Source organism: Trichomycterus rosablanca, chromosome 8, assembly GCF_030014385.1.
Source record: "Trichomycterus rosablanca isolate fTriRos1 chromosome 8, fTriRos1.hap1, whole genome shotgun sequence".
In the NCBI taxonomy this organism is placed as follows: Eukaryota; Metazoa; Chordata; class Actinopteri; order Siluriformes; family Trichomycteridae; genus Trichomycterus; species Trichomycterus rosablanca.
Window position 1 is genome coordinate 38398538 of NC_085995.1, and position 21955 is coordinate 38420492.

The following is a 21955-nucleotide window of genomic DNA, read 5'->3' on the forward strand; positions in this document are numbered from 1 at the left end:
AACCTCTTTTTTTCGCGAACCAGAACCAGAACCGGAACCGTTCCGCGTCGGTGGAAAAGGGGTATCAGAGCGATTGAGTCTTCATCAGTCCACCCTCAATACTCAACGTACACAAAATCAAACCAACCAACATGTTAATGAAGGCACTTTATTGTTATTTTGATGTTGGAAAAGTCGGCGTGTGATTGGATGATCTCCGGATCGTCACCACGTCAGATTCAGACGTTGAAGAACGAGGACAGTCGACGGGAAGCTATAGTGACCGTCAACACAACAGCGGCGCCGATGACAAAACCTCTGAGGATCTTGTAGCCGGTTCTGGGCGTTTGGTTCTCAGGCTGGTTCTCCTCAACTTCGGCATCGGGACGCCTACACAGCAACACAGAGCCGACATGCACACGTGTTAAAGGAAACTCCAGCGTTACTCCACCTAGTGTGTATAACGTGTATTTCTGAATTTAAACCCTACCTTCATCTTCACACGCGCTCTCCATCAGAGCCCCGGACTCTTCAGGTTGGGCTTCAACGATGGGGGGAACAAGAACGTCGTCCTGCAGCTGCTCTACTTCCACCTTCGTCATCTGGTCCATCTGAAGCACCTGCTTCTCCAGCCTTTTGTTCTCCATCCTCTCCAGGTTTTTGAGGACCATTTTCTCCTCTGAATTTGGCTTCTTTATATCAATCTGGCTCTTTACTACCTGCTTTGGTTTTTCCACTGTGTCCACCGGGGCCACCTGCCTCTCTGCCTTCTTCATGACCTGGTCTGGTTTTTCCACTGGGTCCACCTGCCTCCCTGCCTTCTTCATGACCTGGTCTGGTTTTTCCACTGGGTCCACCTGCCTCTCTGCCTTCTTCATGACCTGGTCTGGTTTTTCCACTGGGTCCACCTGCCTCTCTGACTTCATCTCATTCTCTATGAAACGAACCCTATTTTTTACCTGTTCCTTTAGGATGACCTGCTCTGGTTCTTCTACCAGATTCAGCGGGGCCACCTGCCTCTCTGCCTTCTTCATGACCTGGTCTGGTTTTTCCACTGGGTCCACCTGCCTCTCTGTCTTCTTCATCTCACTCTCTATGAAACGAACCCTATTTTTTACCTGTTCCTTTAGGATGACCTGCTCTGGTTCTTCCACCAGGTTCAGCAGGGCCACCTGCCTCTCTGCCTTCTTCATGACCTGGTCTGGTTTTTCCACTGGGTCCACCTGCCTCTCTGCCTTCTTCATCTCACTCTCTATGAAACGAACCCTATTTTTTACCTGTTCCTTTAGGATGACCTGCTCTGGTTCTTCCACCAGGTTCAACTGGGCCATCTGCCTCTCTACCTTCTTCATGACCTGGTCTGGTTTTTCCACTGGGTCCACCTGCCTCTCTCCCTTCATCTCATTCTCTATGAAACTAACCCTATTTTTTACTTGTTCCTTCCACTGGTCTATCAGGATGACCTGCTCTGGTTCTTCCACCAGGTTCAGCGGGGCCACCTGCCTCTCTACCTTCTTCATGACCTGGTCTGGTTTTTCCACTGGGTCCACCTGCCTCTCTGCCTTCATCTCATTCTCTATGAAACGAACCCTATTTTTTACTTGTTCCTTCCACTGGTCTATCAAGGTGACCTGCTCTGGTTCTTCCACCAGGTTCAGCGGGGCCACCTGCCTCTCTACCTTCTTCATGACCTTGTCTGGTTTTTCCACTGGGTCCACCTGCCTCTCTAACTTCTTCATCTCAATCTCAAAAACCAGAACCACCTTCTTTACTGGTTTCCTCTGGTCCTTTAGGACGACCTGCTCTGGTTCTTCCACCAGGTCCCGTGGGGCCACCTGCATCTCTACTTTCTGGCGTCTCTGCCACCATTTTCTCTTCTTTACTTTCTTCTCAGGTTTGTTTTTTCCCAGAACCACCTGCTTCTCCATCTTTGGTATTTGGTCTGCCTGGTCCTCTAAAACCTTCTGCCCCACTCCTTGCCCCATCTCTTCACCCTTTACCCCGTTTCCCTTCTCATCCTCCCCGTCCTGCATCTCTACCTTCTGGCGTCTCTGCCACCATTTTCTCTTCTTTACCTTCTTCTCCGGTTCGTTTACCCGCCTGTGCGGCTCGTCTTCGTCAGATGGAAGAGTCCAACAGGAGAACATGTTCATGCTGCTTACTGTCTCGGTGTCTCAGATCAAATGAGCACAAACACATGAAACGCAGCTATTTATACCAGAGGTTTGGAGTGTGGTGATGTCATCATGATGATGTCACAATGTGTGCATGTAGCTGAGAGTGATGCTGATCATCATCACTGCTGCTCTCAGTATCAGTAACCTCTAGTGTAGAGTGGGACAGTGGTGGCCTAGTGGGAGGAGCCTCGGGCTATAACCGAAAGGTTGAGGGTTCAAATCCCAGTTCTGCCTTTTAGCAAGACCTTTAACCCTGTTTGCTCCAGGGGCATAACAGCTGGAATACTGCACACCTGTACATGTATATATGACAAATAAAGGCAATCTATTTCTATTACCATATACATGTACACACACACACACACCGACCAGGCATAACATTATGACTACTGACAGCTGAAGTGAATAATACTGAACATTGTATCCTCAAAGTTGATGCTAGAAGCAGAAAAATGGATGCGTTTTTGGATCCTGGTCTGCAGGGGTCAGTATCTATCAAAAGTGCTCCAAGGAAGGAACAGTGGTAAACCAGCGACAGGGTCATGAGCGCCAAGGCTCACTGATGCACGTGGGGAACGAAGGCTGGCCCGTGTGTCCAACAGACGAGCTCCTGTGGACGTTCTGCTGGGAAACCTTGGGTCCTGCCATCCATGTGGATGTTCCTCTGATACGAAGCTCCTACCTAAGCATTGTTGAAGACCATGTTCACCCTTTTATGGAGACGCTTCCCTGATATCTGTGGCCTCTTAAAGCAGGATGATGCGCCCTGACTCTGTACTGGTTATAAACGCTCTGTACTGGTTATAAGAGCTCTGTACTGGTTATAAGAGCTCTGTACTGGTTATAAACGCTCTGTACTGGTTATAAGAGCTCTGTACTGGTTATAAACGCTCTGTACTGGTTATAAACGCTCTGTACTGGTTATAAGAGCTCTGTACTGGTTATAAACGCTCTGTACTGGTTATAAGAGCTCTGTACTGGTTATAAGAGCTCTGTACTGGTTATAAACACTCTGTACTGGTTATAAGAGCTCTGTACTGGTTATAAGAGCTCTGTACTGGTTATAAACGCTCTGTACTACCCAAATTTATCGGCCATTGTTTTAGTACAACAAGCATTACGCTTTATTTTTCACGTTAAGTGTTTTTCGTTCTGTCCGGGTCACTTTTACCACGTCATATCACACACTTCATCTTTTTTTAAGGCGCTTTGAAAATATCAGCGGCAAACTGGCTTAAAATTTAACCAGGTGAACGTTAAAAGATAAAAATGCAGCGACAAGCTCCATACGAGACACCAGCACAGCACCCAAACCTCTACACTTAACACGCCCACAGATGATGTCACGGTTCGGCCTGAAAAACCCAGTATTATGTGGTGCCAGATTAGACGCTACACACACACACTCCTCAAACTCATACACACACAATTACACACACACATATACACATAATCGCACACACACACACATACACATACAATCACACACACACACATGCACACAATCACATAATCACATACTCACACACATGCTTGCACACATAATCACACACAAACACACAATCATACACACACAATCACACACACAGACACACTTACATATGCACACACACATGCACACACAATCACACACACATATACACAAGCATGTATATGCACGCACAATCATACTCCCCACAATCATACACACACAATCACACACACACACTGACACACACACTCCTACGCACACAAACATATACACATACACTCACAAATACACACACATACACACTCTCACCCCATATTCGTACAAACACTCTCTTCTCCACTCATACACACACACACATGCACACACACACAATCATACACACAAACATACACACACACACACTTTCACCCCATATTCATACACAAACTCTCTCCTCAACTCATAAACACACACATGCACACACACACACACACACACACAATCATACACACAAACATACACACATACACTCACAATCACACACACACACACACACACAAACATACACACATACACACTCTCACCCCATATTCATACACAAACTCTCTCCTCAACTCATAAACACACACATGCACACACACACAGTCATACACACAAACATACACACATACACTCACAATCACACACACACACACACACACACACAAACATACACACCTACACACTCTCACCCCATATTCATACAAACACTCTCTTCTCCACTCATACACACACACACATGCACACACACACAATCATACACACAATCATACACACACACATACACACAAACATACACACACACACACACACACACACACACTTTCACCACATATTCATACACAAACTCTCCCCTCAACTCATAAACACACACATACACACACACACACACACAATCATACACACAATCATACACACACACACACACACACACACACACACTTTCACCTCATATTCACACACAAACTCTCTCCTCAACTCATAAACACACACACATGCACACACACAATCATACACACACACACATACACACATACACACTCTCACCCCATATTCATACACACACACACACACAATCATACAAACAATCATACACACACACCATACACACATGCCTCACATTCATACACACATGCTTTCACACACATTCATATACACACATTTACTTCACACACATACACACACTGACTCTCACGCACATACTCATACACACACTGACTCTCATCTCATATTCATACACACACTCTCACCTTACACACACACACACACACACTGATTCACTGGTTTGTTTAATTATTCACTCTAACGCTCGTTAGTCATTATTATACATAATGACATAATTACTCTCTACACTAATTACTGATGATTATCATTCTGCGTCGTCTGTCTCATACCTTTCATTTAGTCTTTATTCATTTATTCATTTTTTATTAATTTATTCATTTTTTATTTATTAATTTATTCATTCAACAATTCTTTAATGTATTTATTCTTTATTCATTCATTTATTCATTTTATTTATTTATTAATTTATTCATTTTTATTCATCCATTTATTTATTTATTTTTAGTCATTTTTTAATTAATTCATTCATTTTTTATTCATTCATTTTTATTAATTAATTAATCATTTTTATCTATCCATTCATGAATTTTGTATTCATTTTTAATTCATTCATTCATTTATATTTTAATGTATTCATTTAATCATTTGTAATTATTTACCCATTAATTTATTCTTTCACTGTTACTGGTTCTGCTTGTGATATGTAAAACTGTTTAAACTTCCTGGATCCACTGGATCTTTTGAATCTACTCCCTGGATCCGCTGCATCTACTCAAGCCGGTTTGAAAGGACCCTGTGGCCGGGGCGTGGTGAGTCTGAGTCTCACGTCTGTGTTCTCGTGTCGTCTCACAGAAACACTGCGACAGACAGAAGGCGAACCTGCGCATCCGCTTCAAACCCTCGCTGTTTCAGCATGTGGGCACACACTCATCACTGGCTGGAAAGATCCAGAAGCTCAAGGTGAGTGTGTGTGTGTGTGTGTGTGTGTGTGTGTGTGTGTGTGTGTGTGTGTGTGTGTGTGTGTGTGTGTGTGTGTGTGTGATTTACTGCTGACCACTGCACACGCTGAAGGCATTTTTGGAGAGAGATAAAAAGACACTTATGTATTATTTGTTGGCTGGATCGTTGCCTCACCTGGTGCAGGGTGTCTTGCTGGGGCCGCTGGGGCCCCTGTGGCCCCCTCACTTCATGTAATATTGATTAACTTCCCTTTTTTACATGCTGGCTCAAGATCAGAACAATCCTGTCCACATGATGCTACGTTATTGAGTTCAGGCCACGGCATTTGCTAACGTGATTAAAATACATAAATAATGTGCTTCCTACTTTGTAGTAACAGTTTAGGGAAGGCTCTGTCCTGTTCTAGCATGACTCTGCACCTCAACACTACAGAATATTGTGGGAGAAAAATGTTAATTGACACTAGAAGAATTACTGATACTTAGAACGTGTAGATATCAGGGATGTAACGATGCACCACAAGACAGTTACAAATCGATTCACATGTGTAACGATTTAAATCGGTTTACATGTATAATGAATCGATATTCACTTTAAACAGCAGAGGGCGCTATTCACCTCGCCTGGTTTACGTCACTACAGGGTTGCCAGGTTTGGAATTTTCCAGCCAAATGTATTTATGTGAGGATATTTTCTTTATTTGTATTATTCATTCATTTAATGTGGGATTTATTTCACTTTAGTTTTTTTTTACACAAAAAGGGAAATGTGCAGCATTGTTTTGCATAGTTTGTACCTACCTCAGAAATAAAAGGACTTTCATTATTTAGATAAATAAAAGATAAGCACAAATACAGCATTTTATTTTATTTTTAAAGAGAAATAATCATTTGTCTTTTATTTAATTTTGTTTAAAAAATCTGGAAAATATCGTATCGTATCGTATCGTTACATCCCTAGTAGCAAATGGGACATCAAACAAGCTCATTATCAGGTGTCCAAATATATATATATATATATATATATATATATATATATATATGAAAATGGGAGCTACAGTAGCTCGTATGTTGGATCGGACCACATGGACCAGTCTTCACTCCCCACGTGCATTAATGAGCCTTGGCCACCCATGACCCTGTTGCCGGTTTACCACTGTTCCTTCCTTGGACCACTTTTGATAGATACTGACCACTGCAGACCGGGAACACCCCACAAGAGCTGCAGTGTTGGAGATGCTCTGACCCAGTCGTCTAGCCGTCACAATTTGGCCCTCGTCAAACTCGCTCAGATCCTCACGCTCGCCCATTTTTCCTGCTTCTAACATCAACTTTGAGGATAAAATGTTCACTCGCTAATATATCCCCCCCACTAACAGGTGCTGTGATGAAGAGATCATCAGTGTTATTCACTTCACCTGTCAGTGCTCATAATGTTATGCCTCATCAATGTTTATATATATGGGGACACGATCATGCCAGAACCTCGAAGGACCTTTTCCAAACTGTTGTCACAAATTAGGACGCATGTAAAATCTATTTTAATGATTTTATACACCCGTGAACCATCTGTGCGTCTGAAGCACCTGAAGTTAATGATTCAACACCACTCAGCACCACTCAACAGCTTTGGAATGAACTGGAATATCAACTGAGGTTCTGTTGACTGACGTAAGCGCCCAGCCATGCACATGCTGTCATCTTTTGACTGAATGGGCACAAATTCCCACATATTGTGAGAAGCCTTCTATTTTAGCTGAAAAGGTCACATAGAGGTCACTCTGTTTTAATACCGTTTGTTAGTAGGTTAGTAATAGGATGGTCAGGTGTGCAAATACTTTTGGCTGTGTAGTCTCAGGACATAAAAACATACCGTTCTTTTTCTGTCTGTCTGTCTGTAGGATAAGGACTTCGGGAAGCAGACGGTACATAAAGGCCACGCTAACCCGTTAGCTGAGGTCACGACCAGTCTGAAGACGTACCAGCACTTCACTCTGGAGAAGGCGTACCTGGGTGATGATTTCTTCTGGGCCTTCACGCCTGTAGCCGGAGACTTCATCCGGATCCGCTTCTTCACCCCCGTCCGCATCGAAAGGTAGAAATACGAAACATGTACACACACGCTACACAGACATGATTGGCTGTGTCTGAGGTAGGGATGGATGGATCCTGGTCAGGGTCGCGGTGGGTCAGGTTTCACTAGGAAACACTAGGCATAAGGCAGGAATACACTGGACAGGGTGCCAGACCATCGCAGGTCCTTACTTAGACATAGCCAATCATGTCTGTGTAGATGCCCGGCCGGCCGATAACACAGATGTGATTCAAACCTGGATCTCAGTGGTGGTGGGTTAGTGTGAAATTTGTACTATAAATAAACTAAACTGGTGTGATTATAAACCAGTACAAATGCACACAATACCACAATTAGTGTTTTGCCATCAAGTGGCGTAATTTTATGACATCATTTCTGATGCACACGTTTTGTAGACAACACCAAAAGTATGTGGACGCCGCTACAATTGAATAAGTGTTTCAGCCACACCAATATCTTTTATATATATATATATATATATATATATATATATATATATATATATATATATATATAGTTTATGCATTTTCTCCCTTTTATCACATCCAATTGCCCAATTGCGTCACGCTTCCTCTCCACCAATGCCAATGTCCCCTCCGACACATGGGCAGCTCAGTGTTGTCTACGGAGAGACACACCCTGAGAGCACTCTTTTCTCATCTCTGTGCAGACGCCATCAATCAGCCAGCAGAGCTTAGTCCCGCCCATATCTGAACAACAGGCCAATCGTTGTTCATGTGGCCGCTCAGCCTTAGCCAGTAGGCAGAGCTGAGATAGATTCGATATGATGTATTCGAGATTCCAGCTCTGGTTCCAGTGTGTGTTTTTACCGCTTCGCCACCTGCGCGGCTTCAGCCACACTAATATCTAACCCTACCTTAAGATATGCAGTGATTTTTTGCCTCTTGTCGCCCGAATCACTGATCCCTCATCACCCTGTGTTCACACCGGCAGCGTCATCATCCCTGTGTGTGTTCGGCTCTTTAGTTTACCTGAAGAATTTAATTTTTTCATTCATTATTCTACATTTATGTACATAATATTTTACATTCCCTAATCGTGTCGGCTTTGCTCTCTGTCGTGTGTGTGCGTGTGTGTGTGTGTGTGTGTTGTTCAGGTATTTCTTCCGCAGTGGGAACATCGAGCACCCTGGAGATAAGCTCTTCAACACTACAGTGGAGGTGCTGCCGTTTGATGTGAGTGTCTATCTTCGTTCGCTCTTACACACTAACGGCCCCGGGATGGAACTGCGTCCCATCCGGGGTTGTGTTGCTGCATCGCGCACAGTGAGTCCGGGGAAACTGGACCCACAGTGACCCTGACCTGTGATAAAAAACATAAAAGTGAAAAATGATGTAAATGTGCACATATATTTTTCATTACGGATTAGTTTTGCATGGTGAGGTGAGTGGGCGCTTGGTCGACTCAGTGGTCTGTTATACTAGTCTGGGTTCGAATCTCAGTGGTGCTGTCAGCCAGCTGACGTCCACACAGACATGATTGCCTATATTTAGGGTGGAACAACAGCCGCTCTTCTGAGAAGGCTTCTGACAAAGCTACAAAGCATGTGGGAATTTGTGCCCAGATAGATATATTTTATAGATAGATAGTCAGACAGACATATAGATAGACAGACAGACAGACAGACAGACAGACAGACAGACAGACAGACAGACAGATAGATAGATAGATAGATAGATAGATAGATAGATAGATAGACAGACATATACAGTGTATCACAAAAGTGAGTACACCCCTCACATTTCTGCAAATATTTCATTATATCTTTTCATGGGACAACACTATAGACATGAAACTTGGATATAGCTTAGAGTAGTCAGTGTACAGCTTGTATAGCAGTGTAGATTTACTGTCTTCTGAAAATAACTCAACACACAGCCATTAATGTCTAAATGGCTGGCAACATAAGTGAGTACACCCCACAGTGAACATGTCCAAATTGTGCCCAAATGTGTCGTCGTCCCTCCCTGGTGTCATGTGTCAAGGTCCCAGGTGTAAATGGGGAGCAGGGCTGTTAAATTTGGTGTTTTGGGTACAATTCTCTCATACTGGCCACTGGATATTCAACATGGCACCTCATGGCAAAGAACTCTCTGAGGATGTGAGAAATAGAATTGTTGCTCTCCACAAAGATGGCCTGGGCTATACGAAGATTGCTAACACCCTGAAACTGAGCTACAGCATGGTGGCCAAGGTCATACAGCGGTTTTCCGGGACAGGTTCCACTCGGAACAGGCTTCGCCAGGGTCGACCAAAGAAGTTGAGTCCACGTGTTCGGCGTCATATCCAGAGGTTGGCTTTAAAAAATAGACACATGAGTGCTGCCAGCATTGCTGCAGAGGTTGAAGACGTGGGAGGTCAGCCTGTCAGTGCTCAGACCATACGCCCCACACGGCATCAACTCGGTCTGCGTGGTCGTCATCCCAGAAGGAAGCTGACGCACAAGAAAGCCAGCAAACAGTTTGCTGAAGACAAGCAGTCCAAGAACACGGATTACTGGAATGCCCTGTGGTCTGACGAGACCAAGATAAACTTGTTTGGCTCAGATGGTGTCCAGCATGTGTGGCGGCGCCCTGGTGAGAAGTACCAAGACAACTGTGTCTTGCCTACAGTCAAGCATGGTGGTGGTAGCATCATGGTCTTGGGCTGCATGAGTGTTGCTGGCACTGGGGAGCTGCAGTTCATTGAGGGAAACATGAATTCCAACATGTACTGTGACATTCTGAAACAGAGCATGATCCCCTCCCTTCGAAAACTGGGCCTCATGGCAGTTTTCCAACAGGATAATGACCCCAAACACAACCTCCAAGATGACAACTGCCTTGCTGAGGAAGCTGAAGGTAAAGGTGATGGACTAAACCCAATTGAGCACCTGTGGCGCATCCTCAAGTGGAAGGTGGAGGAGTTCAAGGTGTCTAACATCCACCAGCTCCGTGATGTCATCATGGAGGAGTGGAAGAGGATTCCAGTAGCAACCTGTGCAGCTCTGGTGAACTCCAGGCCCAGGAGGGTTAAGGCAGTGCTGGATAATAATGGTGGTCACACAAAATATTGACACTTTGGGCACAATTTGGACATGTTCACTGTGGGGTGTACTCACTTATGTTGCCAGCCATTTAGACATTAATGGCTGTGTGTTGAGTTATTTTCAGAAGACAGTAAATCTACACTGCTATACAAGTTGTACACTGACTACTCTAAGTTATATCCAAGTTTTATTTCTATAGTGTTGTCCCATGAAAAGATATAATAAAATATTTGCAGAAATGTGAGGGGTGTACTCACTTTTGTGATACACTGTAGATAGATAGACAGACAGACATATAGACAGACAGACAGATAGATAGACAGACAGACAGATAGCTCGATAGATAGATAGACAGACAGACATATAGACAGACAGACAGACAGACAGATAGATAGATAGATAGATAGACAGACAGACAGACAGATAGGCAGACAGACAGATAGATAGGCAGACAGACATATAGACAGACAGACAGATAGATAGATAGACAGACAGACAGATAGGCAGACAGACAGACAGACAGACAGACAGATTCTTTTTTTTATCCTGAGGGAAATTATTGAATAACTAATGGTGGTGGTCTGTTTTGCTAGTCTGGGTTCGAATCTCAGTGGTGCTGTCAGCCAGCTGACGTCCACACAGACATGATTTAGCCAAAAGTGTTTGTAAGAAAGCCTCAGTTGATGTTCCATCTCATTCCAGAGCTGTTAAATTGGGCTGAAAACCGAGCTTTTCTTCATGTCCTTATAGATTTTGCTATGTGCACAGGGGCACAGTCATTCTGGAACAGGAAAGAGCCTTCCCTAAACTGTTGCTGCCGTGTTGGAGGCCTATAATTTCGCATATATCATTGATTTATTACAGCTGTTAGCAACTGTTGTAACAGAAGTAGTGTTAATCCACAAAAAACCCTGGAAAATAAAATTCGTTTCCTTTGGAAGAGAAACTATTTTCAACACACACACACACACACACACACACACTGAACAGGATGTGCCTTGATAGTTTATGGTTTCCAGAGAAATTTTACAAAATCCAGCCGTTTCTCGAGGGACAGGAGGAACAGAGTCAAACAGGAAGGAAGGAACGAGATTACAGATCAACACGCTGCTGCTTCTGTCGTTATACACCCATATCATCCTAAATCACACTAACTCACCACAACAATCACTCACACGTGTAATAAATCAATCATTATAGGCTTCCAACTGTGCAGCAACAGTTTAGGGAAGGTCCGGTCCTGTTCCAGCACAAAACACGCTCTGTAACGACATGAAGAAAAGCTCGGGGTAAAGAGTCCTGACCTCAGCACCACTCAGCTCTGGAATGAACCGGAACATCAACTGTGGCTTCCTTACAAACACTTTTTTTATACATATTTTCTTTATGCTTTTTCTCCCTTTTTATCACGTCCAATTGCCCGATTGCATCATGCTTCCTCTCCACCAATGCCGATCCCTGCTCTGATTGAGGAGAACGAAGCTAACCCACGCCCCCTCCGACACATGGGCAGCAGCCGTATGCATCTTATCACCTACACTTCGACGAGTGAGAGCACTCTTTGCTCATCTCTGTGCAGGCGCCATCAATCAGCCAGCAGAGGTCGTAATTGCACCAGTCATGGGAGAGAGACCCTATCCGGCTTAGTCCCGCCCATATCTGAACAACAGGCCAATCGTTGTTTATGTGGCCGCTCTGCCGCTTAGCCGGCAGACAGAGCTGAGATTCGATACGATGTATTCGAGATCCAGCTCTGGTTCCAGCGTGTGTTTTTACCGCTGCGCCACCTGAGCGGCCCGGTACAAACACTCTTTTGACTGAATGTGCACAGACATCACAGCCTTGTGAGAAGCCCTCACAGAAGTGTGTCTGTTGTTCTAGCTGAACAGATCACACAGAGGTCACTGTATTCAATAGCATTTGTTTTTGAAATGGGACGTCCAACAAGCTCATGGCCAGGTGTCCAAATACTTTGTATGTAAACATACAGTTTTGTGTCACTTTTAGTCTTAGATTTAAAGTTGTAAGCTGTTTCTTGTCTGATTTGTTTAGGAGGAAAATTTAACATCACTGGGGGAGACAAATATAATGAATCCTCCTCAGTCCTGACTCCTGACACCTGAATCTTTGCATAAATTAACACACATTAACACATCTAACTATCTACCTAATACAGTTCGTTTAAAATGGGATAGTGTACATAAAATAAAGTTCTAAAACACAAACACACAAGTGAATCATCAACATTACTGTATGTATATTTTCAAACCAACAGATTGTCAGAAGATAGATAGATAGATAGATAGATAGATAGATAGATAGATAGATAGATAGATAGATAGATAGATAGATAGATAGATAGATAGATAGATAGATAGACAGATAGATAGATAGACAGTGATAGCTCAGTGGTTAAGGTACTGGACTAGTAAACAGAAGGTTGACAGTTCAAGCCTCACCACCACCAAGTTGCCACTGTTGGGTCCCTGAACAAGGCCCTTAACCCTCAATTGCTCATCGTGTTCTGCTCATTGTGTAAGTCGCTTTGGATAAAAGTGTCTGCTAAATGGTAAAAATGAAAATGAAATGAAAATAGACAGACAGATAGACTGATAGATAGACAGATACATAAATAGATAGACAGACAGACAGATAGATTGATAGATAGACAGATAGATAAATAGATAGACAGACAGATAGACTGATAGATAGACAGACAGATAAATAGACAGACAGATAGATAGATAGACAGATAGACTGATAGATAGATAGATAGATAGATAGATAGATAGATAGATAGATAGATAGATAGATAGATAGATAGATAGATAGATAGATAGATAGATAGATAGACATAGTTTTGATGGATAGACAGACAGACAGACATATAGATAGATTATAGATTATATGTAGACAGATTATAGATAGACAGGTAGAACAATACAGAGAACATTAGATAGAACGATAGACAGACAGACAGACAGACAGACAGACAGACAGACAGACAGAGAAACAGACAGGCAGACAGACAGACAGACAGACAGACAGACAGACAGACAGACAGACAAATTATGGTACCTCACTAATGCTGGGATTCAGGATTGGAATCCCCACCGGCGCTATCGGCCAGTCGGGCATCTACGTACAGACATGATTGGCTGCGTCTGACCGGGGGTGCGTTACTGCATTGAGCTCAGTGATTCTGAGAAACCGGACTTACTGCGACCCCGACCACAATAAAATGGTGGTAAAACATAAAAATGAAATGAAGTGCACATCCTCCACCAGCGTCTGTAAACACCAGGTTTGGGTTCAGCTTCTTCAGGTCTCTGGTTTGTTGTTGGGTTTCAGACTAGCTGCTCTGAAGTGTTTTTTTTTATTACCAATTTCTTTATTTACGGCGTTTTACTCACAGAAATCCACAATCTCACACTGACCGAACCGCCTCTGCTTACATTCAGTAATAAAACAGAGCACCGCCGCTGAACCCTCGCCATGAGAGTCGCTTTTCTCTAAATGTTACTGCAAGATTGAATTCAAAGTGAAGTAAACAGTCGAGAGAAAAGGTTTAAATTCCAGTTTTTTTTGTGTTTGCTGCTAGAGCACAGATATATAAAGACGTGTGGTATTCTTGTAGGTGAAAATTCAGCCCAGAAGCTCTTATGTATTTTTATATTATTTTATTAATTTATTTATTTATTTAATGTTTCCTCCCACAGAACATTCAGTCTGAAAAAGAGGCTTTAAAAGAGGAGAAGGAGAAAACGCCAAAGTACCAGCGCACAGAGGACGGCTTCATCAGGATAGGTGAGAAGATTTATGCAAATGTGGGCGCTACACGACCAAAAGTATGTGCATCTGTAAGTCGCTCTGGATAAGAGCGTCTGCTTAATGCCGAAAATGTAAATGTAAATGAGTCCAGGTGTTTCTGTGACATATTGCTAACAGGTGTATAAAATCAGTACACTTTCTGGATTGGCACATTTTACATTTATATATTTGGGATTTAGCAGACGCTTTTATCCAGAGCAACTTACAGTACTGTGACATTATATTGTCTAAGCAATTGAGGGTTAAGGGCCCAACAGTGGCAACCTGGCAGAGGTGGGGCTTGAACCAGCGACCTTTTGCCACAAAGTTACTGTCTGTCTGAGGAAGGAGGGGTGTGTAACCGAACAGCCTAACCGTTGGTAGGTGCATTTGTCAGTGGAGGGTTCAGAAGGGTTTGCTACCGGCAGGCTGGGCAGATAGATGGATAGACAGACAGACAGACAGACAGACAGACAGATAGATAGATAGATAGACAGACAGACAGATAGATAGATAGACGGACGGACGGACGGACGGACGGACGGACAGACAGACAGACAGACAGACAGACAGACAGATAGATAGACAGACAGACAGACAGACAGACAGATAGATAGACAGACAGATAGATAGGCTGACGGACAGACAGACAGATAGATAGATAGACAGATATATAGATAGAAGGACGGACGGACAGACGGATGGATGGATAGATAGATAGACAGATATATGGATAGATAGACGGACGGACAGACAGATAGATGGATATATAGATAGATAAATAGACAGATAGACAGACAGACATATACTGTATATATATATATATATACAGTATATACTGTATATATATATATATATACAGTATATACTGTATATATATATATACATATATATTAGGATTCCTCATAACTGATACAATTACGACCTCTGCTGGCTGATTGATGGGAATAATGGAGAGTGGTGCGTGACTCTTCATATGCAAAACTGATCCCCATATAAATCCCAAAGTCATGCAGGTGAAAAGAAGCGGTTGGCTAATGCACACGTGTTTGAGGACGGCTCTCCTCGGTCAGGAGTGGAGGTCTGTAGCAGTAGAGAGGAAGAGAAATGCAATCGGGTTATTGGATACGACTAAAATGGGAGGAAAAGTGGAGTAAATGCAAAAAATGGTGTAAAAACTGTTCCAAATCAGGTATACGGACCAGATCCACTGTGGCGACCCCTATTTATGGGAGCAATTGAAACTCCTTCACTCACTCACTGTCTTAACCGCTTATCAAATTAGGGTCATGGGGGGAGGTGCTGGAACCTATCCCAGATTTTCAATGGGCGCAAGGCACACAGTAACACCCTGGATGGGGCGCCAGTATATAGCAGGGCAGACATACATACACACACACCCATTCACCTATAGGTGCAATTCAGTGTCTCCAGTAAACCTGACTGCATGTTTTTGGACTGTGGGAGGAAACCGGAGCTCCCGGAGGAAACCCACACAGACACGGGGAGAACATGCAAACTCCGCACAGAAAGGACCCAGACCGTCCCACCTGGGGATCGAACCCAGGACCGCCTTGCTGTGAGGCGAGAGTGCTACCCACCGAGCCACCGTGCCGCCCTCAGTAGCAAAACAAACTAGGAAATAAACACAGCAGTAAATACAGAGCAGCGGCAGTCTGAGTTGCGTTAAAACATCATAACGAGGTCGTTCATGGTTTAACGGTTCAGCGTTGAGATTTACTGTTTACTGTTGTCGTTTTTACCTATTTTTTACCCTCTTCCTCTTCAACCTGGTAGCTTATTAAAGTTTACAAAGCATCACACGGCACTCTGGAGAGTGATCCTCTCTGTAGGGCAATCAGGAGCCGTGTGCGTATTACACTAGTGAAATCCATCACCCGTGTCCGATTACTTTATTCCCTCGCCCTCAGAGAGAGAGAGAGAGAGAGAGAGAGTGAGTGAGTGAGAATGGTGTTAATGCTGGTGTAGTTACTGTACCTCTGGGTGTTTTCCACCTTGCCCGTGTTAATGAGCCCCATGTCCCGTATAACTCTCCAGAGATTTGTGCTTAAAGACTTTACACAGCATGTAATGTGTACAAATATTTACGAGCGTCTGAGTTAATGCTCGCGTGTAGCCGCACACGCTATTAATCATTCATGTACCTGCTGTAACCTGTGAGAATGTATAACTAAAACCTTCTGACCAAACACACTGGGTCCAGCACAGGGGGCAACACGTACACATATTCACTCACTCACACTTACACTGATCATTTATAACAGTAAAACCACCTCCTTGTTTCTACACTCACTGTCCATTTTATCAGCTCCACATATAGAAGCGCGTTGTAGTTCTACAATTACTGACTGTAGTTCACAAGTTTAATATCAAACACAGTCATGGACAATTTTGTATCTCTGATTCACCTCACCTGCACGTCTTTGTACTGTGGGAGGAAACCGGAGCACACGGAGGAAACCCACACAGACACGGGGAGAACATGCAAACTTGTGGAGGCTTTACGTTACATCTTGTAAACCACAGTGGGACCAGATTACCCACATGTCTATTAATGAAGTAAATTTTATTTTGTGTTTCGTTTTGATGCATCATCTGTGTTGCCTGGGTCACGGTAAAAATCATAGACAAAATGTGGGTCCCATAAAAAAAAAACCCTGTTCTACTTGACCTGGAACCAAGCACAGAAACAGTTCAAACCCCTGATTGGTCAAACAGAATCAAACACTTTCTTAACCGCTTATCCAATCAGGGTCGCAGGGGGGGTGCTGGAGCCTATCCCAGCTTTTCAATGCGCGCAAGGCACACAGTAACACCCTGGAAGGAGCGCCAGTCCATCGCAGGGCAGACACACACACACACCCATTCACCTACAGGGCAACTCAGTGTCTCCAGTTAACCTGACTGCATGTTTTTGGACTGTGGGAGGAAACCGGAGCTCTCGGAGGAAACCCACACAGACACGGGGAAAACATGCAAACTCCACACAGAAAGGACCCGGACCGCCCCGCCTGGGGATTGAACCCAGGAGCCACTGTATCCTAAAATAGTGTATGAAATTGCTTATTTAACCATAAGTAACTGATCTGCATACCAGACCAGGCACAGTTTTTACGTGGGATGCCCTTCCAGGCTTGGGACCGGCACCGAGAGCGCACTGAGTGCAAGTGTGCCTCCTAACGGAATGCAAGTGTGCCACCCTTTCTCCTTGGACATTAGCCAATCATGTCCGTGCAGACGCCCAACCGACCGATAGCACTGCTGATACTCAAACCCTGGATCCTCAGATCTCAGTACTAGGCTAGAGTACTTCACCGCTGCCCCACTCAAGCGCCCAACATTTATTACCATTGTGTTCAGTTCCAAATGTTTAATACTGGATGATGGGATATAAACTCTGGTGGTTTTAAAAATACACTGCTTCTTTATAGAGTTCAAGTCTGGGTGTAAAATAGCTGAGCGTTTGTTGGCTGGTTAACAGCAGTGTGTTGGTGTGGCGGTGGAGGAACATCTACAGTATAAATGTATTTATTCTATAAGTGAAGTCTGTTCTGTAAGGGGCCGCATTTTGCCCGCAAGCCAGATTTTTTAAAACAGCACCTGTTTTACAGTAAAATACTTTATCATTTCTTCTCCTGACATTATAAATCCTCCTCAATAATAACTCAGCTCATTCATAAATCTGTCTCGGGTTTAGGATCAATACTGAGCTGGCAGTGGTTCATCTGAACAGAATTAATATGAGACTTTATGAGCTGCCCCCTCCACATCACTCACAACCTAATCCCGAATCTCTATCCTCTAGGCTACCACTGTTCCATACCAGCTCTGCACACTGCAGCCCTGACCAGGATAAAACTATCACTGAAAATGAAAGAATAAATAAGAAATAACAATCATTTGTTTGTTTTTTTCTCTGAAGAGAAGAACTGAAATTTAAAGGGTTGAAATGTTCTCTCCACAGGTCAGTTTCAGAACGGGATCACCGAGGGCGAGGTCGAGGCCTCGTTTGGGCCGCTGGAGGCCATGAGGCTCACTGTGCTCACAGACTCACCTGTATGGGTCATTCTTAGTGAGGTATGGTTTAAACCCCCTAAACCCCCCAACCCTTCTGCCCCCCAATAATTGTTTATTATTATTATTATTACAATATTATTATCATTGTTTTAATTAGTATTAGTAATAGTAGTTGTTGTAATAGTAGTAGCAGTTGTAGAAGTAGTAGTAGTAATAGTAGTAATAATAATACTAATAGTAGAAGTAGTAATAATAGTAATAGTAGTAGTTGTAGTAATAATACTAATAGTAGCAGTAGTAGGAATAATAGCAGTAGTAACAATAATAGTAGTAGTTGTAGTAATAATACTAATACTAGCAGTAGTAGGAGTAGTAGTAATAATAATAGTAGTAGTAGTAATAGAAGTAATAATAGTAATAGTTGTAATAGTAGTAACAATAATAGTAATAGTAGTAGTAGGAGGAGGAGTGGTAGCAATAGTAGTAATAATAATACTAATAGTAGTAGTAGTAATAATACTAATAGTAGAAGTACAGTAGTAATAATAGTAGTAGTAATACTAGAAGTAGTAGGAGTAATAATACTAATAGTAGAAGTAGTAATGGTAGTAATAATAGTAGTAATAATACTAATAGCAAAAGTAGTAATAATAGTAGTAGTAGTAATAATACTAATAGCAGAAGTAGTAATAATAGTAATAGTGGTAGTAATAATAGTAATAGTAGTGTCAATAATAGTAATAGTAGTAGTAGGAGTAATGGTAGCAATAGTAGTAATAATAATACTAATAGTAGAAGTAGTAATAATAGTAATAGTTATAATACTAATAGTAGAAGTAGTAATAATAGTAGTAGTAATAATAGTAATAGCAGTGTCAATAATACTGTAGTAATAGTAGTAGTAGGAGTAATGGTAGCAATAGTAGTAATAATAATACTAATAGTAGAAGTAGTAATAATAGTAATAGTAGTAGTTGTAGTAAGAATACTAATAGTAGCAGTAGTAGGAGTAATAGTAGTAGTAATAATGATAGTAGTAGAAGTAATAGAAGTAATAATAATAGTAATAGTTGTAATAGTAGTAACAATAATAGTAATAGTAGGAGGAGGAGGAGTGGTAGCAATAGTAGTAATAATAATACTAATAGTAGTAGTAGTAATAATACTAATAGTAGAAGTATTAATAATAGCAGTAGTAATACTAGAAGTAGTAGGAGTAATAGTAGTAGTAGTAGTAGTAATAATACTAATAGTAGAAGTAGTAATAATAGTATTATAATAATAATACTAATAGTAGAAGTAGTAATAATAGTAATAGTAGTAGTTGTAGTAATAATACTAATAGTAGCAGTAGTAGGAGTAATAGCAGTAGTAACAATAATAGTAGTAGTTGTAGTAATAATACTAATACTAGCAGTAGTAGGAGTAATAGTAGTACTAATAATAATAGTAGTAGTAGTAATAGAAGTAATAATAATAATAATAGTTGTAATAGTAGTAACAATAATAGTAATAGTAGTAGTAGGAGGAGGAGTGGTAGCAATAGTAGTAATAATAATACTAATAGTAGTAGTAGTAATAATACTAATAGTAGAAGTAGTAATAATAGTAGTAGTAGTAATAATACTAATAGTAGAAGTAGTAATAATAGTAATAGTAGTAGTAATAATAGTAATAATATTAGTAAGAGTAATAGTACTATTAGTGGTAGTAGTAATAATACTAACAGTAGTTATAGTAGTAGTAGTAATACTAATAGCAGTAATGTCTGTGTAGACGCCCATCTGGCTAATAGCACAGCTGAGTTTTGAAGCCGGATCTGAGCAGAGTAGTGTGTATTTTATTTAGTTTGGATCTGGATACCTGATCTGGCTTGGTATCGGCACTGAGAGCACACTGACAAGTTCACCCACTAAAGTCTAGGCTGTTCGGCCTTCCATTTCTTCCTCAGTCACATCCAATCACGTCTGTGTAGACGTCTGACCAACCGATAGCACCGCTGGGAACTGGAATCCTGGATCTCAGCCACACTGGGCGAGCATAATTTACCACTGCACCACATGAGCACTGTGAAAATTATTGTGTCATATGTGGGGGCAAGGGGGCAGGTCATTTATTTTTTCACACCAGGGCTTGTGTTTGGTTCCTGAATGAAAATGTGTTACAGTTCATTAAAAAAAAAAGGATGTAATTTACTTCCATGGACATGTGTGTTGTTTTAAGTGTTATAAAGGCCGGTGAGGCACGTTGTGTAATTACTAGACCTATTCATGAGTCTAGGATGTAAATGTGTAGAAGTACTGATATAATGAGCCTAATAAAGATGCTAGTGGGCCTGATTAGCACACACGCGGTGTGATTTCCTCCCGTTAATGCAGTGCAGCAGTTCCGCCGCTGTGCTTTATTAAATGCTTCACGAGCTCTAATGATCTTTTCTTTGTTTGTTAGATTTTCATCAAGAAAGCGGACTGAAGGCTTTACTCTCTACTCTGATGCTCTGGATTTAGGGGTGCAAGACGGCTCAGTACCTGCTCCAAGTGATCAAGCTATCAAAGACCAGTCCAACAGCGCCAGCTGCTGACTGGTGATTAATACTGCAGGATGGCACGGTGCCAGCAGAGGTGCCAACAAGCACTGAGGATTAGACGAAATGCACAAGGCAGCACCACAGCTGGAGAAGATCTAGATATATTGTCATGTACAGACTGTATTTATTGTACATACATGCGAGCGTAATCACACTGGTGTGTCCCGGACACGGAGCGTCACGTCCACTTTGGACAGCGGAAACTTTTTATAACTTTTAGAAATGCTGCTTTTTTGAACAGACTCTTTCATTTCCTTTTCAGAATATAAATATATATAAACATATGCGACTGATCTGTGCTTCTTCAGTGGGCAAATGTTTTTTAGGTGCAGGTTTGCTATTCCAGATCGTTTGTAGTTCTTTACGATACTGTACGTGCACATGTCCTGAATACACACATAGATCCGTGTGAGTGTTAGAAATGTGTGTTTGTGTGTGCAGAGGTTCAGAGTCAACCAGGCGGATTATAGCTAGGAACTAATAGAAGCTATAATAGGAAATAAAACGTTAAAATGTTTGTGAAAGCTGCTGTCCGATTAAAACTATTTATATTTCATTATACAGGGTGACACGGTGGCGCAGAGATACAGTGGGTGCTGTGCTGCAGCGTCGGTCCTGGGAACCTGGGTCCTCTGTTCTCCTTTATTTATTCATTTACACCGATCAGCCATAACATTAAAACCACCTCCTTGTTTCTACACTTACCA

The 21955-nt window shown here is 42.2% G+C and overlaps 2 protein-coding genes across 4 annotated transcripts in view; one reads left to right on the forward strand and one right to left on the reverse strand.

Moving 5' to 3' along the window:
• mgat4b (alpha-1,3-mannosyl-glycoprotein 4-beta-N-acetylglucosaminyltransferase B) overlaps positions 1-21955 on the forward strand; it is a 187292-nt gene extending 165337 nt beyond the window's left edge. The window contains exons 10-15 of the mRNA XM_063000866.1: positions 5563-5670; positions 7571-7764; positions 8882-8960; positions 14533-14620; positions 18609-18721; positions 21110-21955. Of these exons, the coding sequence (XP_062856936.1) occupies positions 5563-5670; positions 7571-7764; positions 8882-8960; positions 14533-14620; positions 18609-18721; positions 21110-21133 (606 nt within the window). The 3' untranslated portion in view covers positions 21134-21955. The remainder of the gene's footprint in view (positions 1-5562; positions 5671-7570; positions 7765-8881; positions 8961-14532; positions 14621-18608; positions 18722-21109) is intronic.
• Positions 135-2144, reverse strand: LOC134319146 (probable serine/threonine-protein kinase kinX). Of its 3 annotated transcripts, none has more exons than XM_063000161.1 (3): positions 1323-2144; positions 470-1214; positions 135-369 (listed from the first exon to the last, which is right to left on the reverse strand). In XM_063000161.1, the coding sequence occupies exons 1-3, from the start codon at positions 2130-2132 to the stop codon at positions 266-268; spliced, it is 1659 nt and encodes a 552-aa protein (XP_062856231.1). In that variant the 5' UTR covers positions 2133-2144; the 3' UTR covers positions 135-265. The 3 variants fall into 3 exon arrangements, with proteins under 3 accessions (XP_062856231.1, XP_062856230.1, XP_062856228.1); XM_063000160.1 differs by having other exon boundaries at positions 470-887; positions 993-2144; XM_063000158.1 differs by having other exon boundaries at positions 470-2144.